Raw genomic sequence first — 7,555 nt, 5'->3', positions numbered from 1 at the left:
ACATACATCATTTTTTGACATAATCACTCAATTTCTGTATACACTTTGTCCATTTGCTGAAGGACCTTCGTATTTTCTCGTTAAAAAATGTTTTGGGCTGAGCTGCGAACCACGAATGCATCGTCGTCTTCACCTTTTCATCAGCTTTTTCGGCATCCATCTCGCACAAACTTTTTAAAACCCAAATCTGTCGTGCACTATTGCATAAGCAGAGCCGTGGCTGATTTGCAAATGATTTGCCACATTATCCAGTGTCACTCGTCTATTCCATAGATAGCACGTTCAATGTTGTCATCGTGGATGTGGACGGGCGTCCAGCTGTTTTTTCATAACACTTGTGCGATCTTCTTTGAACTTTTGTGCCCATTCAAACACACTTCGTGACAAAACACTTTCTCCATAATGTGCATTAAATCTTTGATAAATATAGGCATCAAACATAACCTCCGACCACAAGAAACGAATCACAGCATCCTGCACTGTTTTCCTGCAAATCACCATTGCAAAGCGCCATTACTCGCGCAACGGTCACAAACGAATTGACGTAACACAATGAAACCTACGCAGCAGCACTGAACAGATATTGACGTCATACGAAGAGTGCAGATGGATCAATACGGTCGACAGAAGTTTTAACTATCTGGAGTGCGGATAAATTTTTACCGAGAGTCGTATAGGAATCTATAATCTGTAAGTACACCTTTGGCTGAATGGAAATTTCTCTTACATATAGTCAAAAATGCAGAAACAGTGTATTGAATTGGAAAGTGATAAAAAATAAGTGAAGTTTCGAGGTTGCATGTGCTTGCATGAGTACACAGGACGTTTTTAGCGAATAAAAAATAATTTTGAAAGACACGAGACTTATCTTGTATTTTATGTACTCTCTGTGTCCGAATTTCCAGAAGCTCTCTATCTTATGAAGTGTTTTAGATTAGCCGGAAAATTTTGTATGTACATACAAGAAGTATACGATCTAAGTGGAATATTCCATTATTCTCTTGATACAACAGAAACGAAATTTACAGAACTTCTCAGAAAGTTGGTTTATTATTACCAAATTAATAGAATTAATATACGTTTATCATCTTTACATACCTAAGTCGTGGAGGTTTATCGTGCGTAAAAAATTAGTGTCGTTTCAAAGTTACATTTCGTACATTTTAAGCCTATAATTTGTAACGTACAAAACAATGTAAATTTGAGCTGTTTCTTATCTCCACAATAAGAAAATCCAACTTTACGTTTTTTACACAATGATATTTATGGAACAGTAATATCATATTATTGCATCGCTTGGAGAATGAAGTCAAGGTACGATGTGACCCTAGTGTAAACGCTGGGATACCCAGCTGTGCCGCACTTATAAGCATAAGACACAATACCTATTAAATACGAGGTTCATTCATGTTGTATGAGCAGTGGTCCGCCGCGGTCAGCCTGAAAGGATCGTTAAATTTTTAATCAAAGATACTGAAATATATCGATCGAATTGTATTGAAATTATACTTATATACAGTAATAATCTTCTATTGATTTGTGTATTGAAATACTCCAATTTATAATGTACATGTTATATGTATTTTGAGCAAAACTAAGATTAGAAGGAAATTAGATTAAATACCATAATGAGGTGTGAGAAGTGGGCAAGACTATTAAATTGTGTTTATCTATTATTTCTAATGTTTAAGACGTCGATTTGATGTTAATTCGAATTGACGTGTCTTCAGATACCGTATAGTTTGTAGTAACTCTGTAACTTAATTACCGTACAAGAATCCTCTCCACCCTGAGCATGTTCGGCGCATATTATACCATCAGTGATATCAGGTGCATTAGGAAATTTGGGATAAGCTATTTTGCATTCGGCGTTCTTAATCACTGGCATTTGTACTTCCATTAATGCATTACGTCGTGGTCGTCCTACGAAGAAAATAAGAAAGATATTTAAGACTGGAACTGTTTAATTTTATTATAAAATTGATATCACTTACTATATCTTAACGCTCCCCATCCAGCAACAAGGGGGTTATAGCCGACGAAGTTGCTCTTTCGTAGGGGCTCTTTCGTACAAATGGGATATACGTACCCTGAAAAATAAAAAAATAAATGAAAATGCAGAAAACGAATGACCAAAAGTATGAGAAAGAATTGTACACGCTTTATGACACAATATACGTGTACAGTAAGAAATTTCAGGATATGATACTTCATTAATACTCAATAGCATATATATATATATATATATATATACATATATATATATTTGAGGACTTACTCGAAAATGGCACCTCCTCCACCAATCTAAGAATGGCAATATTATGATTGTGTATGTTTTCTATTCCATCCATATGTACACAATGTGCTGCGGTCAAAACATGCCTAGCCGTTATCAGGGAACCTCCGTACTTCCATAGTGGTTTGTCTGGGTTTCGGGGATTATGAAAACTTAATGCAGCGATCCATGGCCAAGCGCCTAAAATGCAATAGTCATAGTTGTGAATATACATAATTTTTTCTCACATAATGAGTAACAACGATTATTATCTATTTGATATTCGATCATACAGCAGACGATAAGTACATACGTACAAATACTCTGAAATAGAGATTTGATAAAGACAGAAATTAAATTTTTATTCCAGTGGAATACAAATTATTAAATAATTCTATATAATTTCTATTTGAACTATACTGAACTATAAAGTTCAAACGTGTAATTTCTGCCCTAACAGTTTTTGATCTCTATCTATATTATTACTCCTATATCAATTTTTTATTTCAAGCAAAAAGATACTCTTCCTAACATGGAGTAGAAGAAAGAAATAATTCAAGTTAATAAGTAAAGTTACTACCGATAAAATCATAGCATTATTATTTAGTCTAATTGAAATGTACATTGATGTGCTGTTTAATGCCTTTAAAGTTCATTCTTTGCAGTAAATGGCTTATTATTAATCGGAAAGAAAGACATAAAACGTACCAAGTTCAGCTGGTTTACCATCGACCACCCTGGTATGAGAGACGTTGCTAAAACCACAGTATGGTGGTCGCCAAGCCTTATACTTATACACAGTTTTTATTAAAATTTCTCTCTTCTCTTTGTTTGGATCGTCCGGACAGCAAACGATCGTAACATTGCCCTGGTATCTGCACACTGATCGTCTATAAAAATCGGTGGCTGTACGGTACTGTATCTGCCATATTTCTTGCAGAGGTTTACATTTTCTGTAGTCAAGGCACCTGCCTTCTTGATTGTCCGGTGTGGTACATTCTGGATCAAACAATTTTAAAACATTTATACAGTTCAAAGATGCGTAAGAAAGCGACACCGATTACTCAACTTTCGAAGTAAAAAGCCGATCAAGTCCACCGGATTGCCCTACAGACACGTATTAATCCGTAAGAGTTAGTCATCATGTTGATAATAATTATCTAAAGAAACTTTTCACGTGAAAATATAAAATTTTAATTGATTAGATATTGTGTTAGCCATACTTAAGAAAGAAAATGAAAATGAATGAAATGAAAGAAAAGGACTACCTTCAACCTCATTTTTTAAATAAACACTTTGTCAGTTTTGCGGTAAATAAATTCTTAGGAATTCAGGACAGTTTTTAGTGAATCATTTTGTTTCGACCGTTCGCGGAGAGACGCGATCGCGAGATAGCACGTCAACGAGAGTTGTAAGTTCCCGTTACGATTAAATAATCGACGCCACGAACTGATCGATCCCCTTATTTCGATTATGATAATAAGGGTAGTTCAATGAAATTCCACAGAATTAACACAAATAAATTAATGTTTATTTCAACAACTTATTAACTAGAAAGATATAAAAGGAACAAAAAAAATGTAACTGCGTTTTGGTTGATAAGTAATGCGCGACATACCACATGTGTTGACGGTTCGACTTCTCGAAAAGTTCTGAACGCCTTTCGATTTTTTTCGTTTTTTCTGGAAGGCGACCCCCACTACGTTCGGATCACGCCACATTCTTTTACTGCGAGGTAAAATACGGGCCACGAGTCGACGTTTCTGGAAGTCGCCCTGCTTAATGAACCACGCGCTTGCCGCTACAATGTTTGTTTGCCGGGCAGACGCGACGATCCGTCTGCGACATTATAGTGCCGCGATCGATAGTTAAGAATATGACCTATGGTAAGCCGCATGGCGTAACATTCTCCCCCCGTTGAGAGGGTACCGATCAAACTAGCGAGGTGTGGTTGAAGTTCCCATCTTATTTCGTCTCGGTGGCTAGTTGTTCGGGTTTCTCGAGATCGGGTTGAATTGGCAGTGGGACAAGCCTTTTGACGCCCCGATCCAAAATGCTCTTTGCCGTCTGAACTGTAGCTGTCCGGATGACACCATCGGCGCCTGGATGAACCTTGATAACTCGGCCCAGAGGCCAATGCATGGAGGGAACGTTGTCCTCTCTGAGGATGACGATTGTGCCCTTTTGGATGCTGTGTCCACCCTTGCTCCATTTATTGCGGTTGGTTAGCTCGTTCAAATACTCCTTATGCCAGCGGTTCCAAAAATGTTGTTTAAGCTGTTGGATATGCTGCCATTTGGAGAGTCGGTTCGATGGAATGTCTCTGAAATCTCGATCACGTAAGCACATTAATGAATCGCCAATGAGGAAATGTCCGGGAGTGAGGGCTAGGAAATCATTTGGATCGGTGGAGATAGGAGTTAGCGGGCGGGAATTGAGGACTGCTTCTATTTCTATGATAAGAGTATTACGGTGTTAAGCTCATATGTTTCTGTTTCTCCACTCGCGCTGCGCCATAATATCCTTTGATATTTCCGATCCTCTGGTCGTACGAGGAATTGCCGATACATTTTCTCGATGTCGCCAGTGAGTACGTACTGATGAGCGCGGAATCTAATTAATATACAAAATAAATTGTGAATTGATTCGAGAATATAGGATTTCCCCATTTTCATGATTATCGTGATTTTTGTATAAATATATTTTTTAAGATACTAATAATTGGGTACTTATAAATTAGTATTATCAATTATTTTGCATTTATAATTCCGCCTCTAGTATAAGTGTTAATTGAAAACTAACTTTATGTTTCAAAAAGTACTAGCAAAGTCGTTGAGTAACAAGCCACTGATGCTAACACAAATAGCATTGTCGTAATTAAATATTTCTAAATATTCATTTTTCATTTTGAACCTGTAGAAACAATTTATTATATATACTATTAGCTAAGAAATTGCATATTTAATTAAGTCGAAATATAAAACTTAGTTATTTTGATAATTTAGAAAATAAAAAACTGACAAACGTTTCAATTTAATTTATGGTTGGAACAAAAGACAGTTATTTTTCATTAATTGAAATATTGCAATGCAGAGTACTTTCCTAAATACGGCGAGAGTATTCCTGATGGTGAAACGAGCGTTGCTTCATCGAACGCAGCTAAAGAAAACAACATCTATGTAGTTGGTGGTACGATGCCTGAAATAGAGGGCGATAAATTGTACAATACCTGTACTATTTGGGGTCCCGATGGAACTTTGATAGCAAGACACCGAAAGGTAAGTAATATATTCCTTTATGGCTTTGAATTTGAAAATATCGGGGTGAAGAAAGTGACTCTATCTAGGAATAATTTAGGAATATACATATGTACATACGTATACTATAACCAATTCTATAATTTACGGTTTATAAAATACGTTATGATACGGGAAACGCCCATTTTTGTTGTAATGTGTTTGTTGTTGTATAAATTTTTCACATACTTAAAATATTATTATACTTATTTTTTCTCCTTTTTAAACATTATTAAATGATAAGATTTTTTAATAAAAGAAAGTGATAAAAACGCTGTCAGTTATTAAATAAAAAATAATTAAAGTTTAGGAGTTGGTAACTTTGATATTAAATTACAAAAGTTGCAGCAATATAATTAGCGACCACATTTTTATGTTATTAGGTACATCTATTCGACATCGACATTCCTAATAAGATTACTTTTCGAGAGAGTGATTCACTCAGTCCTGGTAACTCCCTAACGACGTTCGATGTGAAGGGCTGCAAAATAGGTATTGGCATTTGCTATGATATTAGATTCGAGGAAATGGCACGCATTTATCGGAACAAAGGTACAGTAACTTAATCGATCAATACTTAACTAGCAAAAAATTAAATATCTTTCTTAAATATATTCTATATAAAATTAATATAATCTGTAACTCTGTATAAAAAGAAGCTTAATTTAAAAAACCAGTATATTTGCTGAAAATGAAACAAATAAAAGAATTAAAAGCACAATAAGAGGACTGTCCTCGCATATTCAGAAATGATGGAATGTGAACCGTGCAACTACGAAGTTATTTCCTGCTTCTCTGGGTTAGGTTGCCAAATGCTGATATATCCAGCGGCATTCAATATGACCACTGGACCACTGCACTGGTCATTACTTCAGCGTTTCAGAGCGAATGATAATCAATTATACGTTGCCTGCATATCACCGGCTCGTGTTCCTTAAGCAAGTTACGTCGCATGGGGACATACACAGTTGACCAATCCCTGAGGAAAGATTCTTTACGATTTGGAAACTCAAGAGAATATGGCAGTCACCGATATCGGTAATTTACAGCTTAAAATTAAAAGCGAGAGATCCATGATGTAATTAATTTTTAGTCTCGTTAATTTATCGATTTAGCCATCTTCCTTTGTATTTGTTGAATTTATTAGTAAGCATTACTTATTATTTCGTATGTTTCTTTTTTCTATCAGATCTAAAAGTTGTTGAGGAAGTAAGGGCTCGGATACCTACATTTTCTCAGAGACGTACAGATTTGTACGACACTGTCTGTAAGAAGGAGTAACTCTACACTAAAACAGAAAATGTTTTTTTATAATATTTCTACTACGATATCCTTTTTTTGTGAATTATTACTAATTTCTTATCATTTGTACTAAATGAATGACTCAATTAAGAAAACTAAAACGTTATAAATAATAATCTGTATATCTTGTGTATCAACATGTAATTGGATATTATAATAATATAGGAATGCTATAATAATATAGGATAATAATATAGGAGAATAATAATATACAAAAAAATACATGCTTTTAAACACCTTTAATATCGATCACATAAATTGTTATAATTCACAATGATTACGCATACATAAAAGACCCCTTGATAGTAAAATTTACGATCAAAAGGCAATTACGTATCGTTTAACAACATTTAATTTATAACACCTTTTAAACATTTAGACAGATTAACACATAACACTTCTTATATATAAACATCAATTCGAAGTTATCAGCTTGGAGAAATTGGTCGATTAATACCTGTAGATTGTCTGTCTCGATGAAAGAATTAAAGAGAGCAAAAACATGATAATGCCGCTAATATAATATTCCTTCTTTCTTGTATCTGTCTGCCTCTCAGGTCGTTTTACTAATTACAATAAGTAATTTCGACTTCTTTGCGCTCTCTTTTAACGCATTCGAGACCGAAAGAAATTCATATCAGTCAGTAGGCAAGGGTATAATATACATATTTTATATATAACT

General features: G+C 34.9%; 1 protein-coding gene across 1 annotated transcript; it reads left to right on the top strand.

The window, feature by feature from the left end:
• The first annotated feature begins 537 nt into the window (after window positions 1-537).
• Window positions 538-7,010, top strand: LOC143304638 (omega-amidase NIT2-A-like). Its single transcript, XM_076627130.1, has 5 exons — window positions 538-690; window positions 5,369-5,553; window positions 5,955-6,123; window positions 6,376-6,609; window positions 6,761-7,010. The coding sequence occupies exons 2-4, from the start codon at window positions 5,470-5,472 to the stop codon at window positions 6,507-6,509; spliced, it is 387 nt and encodes a 128-aa protein (XP_076483245.1). The 5' UTR covers window positions 538-690; window positions 5,369-5,469; the 3' UTR covers window positions 6,510-6,609; window positions 6,761-7,010.
• The last annotated feature ends 545 nt before the right edge of the window (window positions 7,011-7,555 follow it).

The sequence above is a fragment of the Bombus vancouverensis genome, unplaced genomic scaffold (genome assembly GCF_051014615.1).
Source record: "Bombus vancouverensis nearcticus unplaced genomic scaffold, iyBomVanc1_principal scaffold0045, whole genome shotgun sequence".
NCBI classification, from domain to species: Eukaryota; Metazoa; Arthropoda; class Insecta; order Hymenoptera; family Apidae; genus Bombus; species Bombus vancouverensis.
This window is presented reverse-complemented; position numbering and strand designations above follow the sequence as displayed.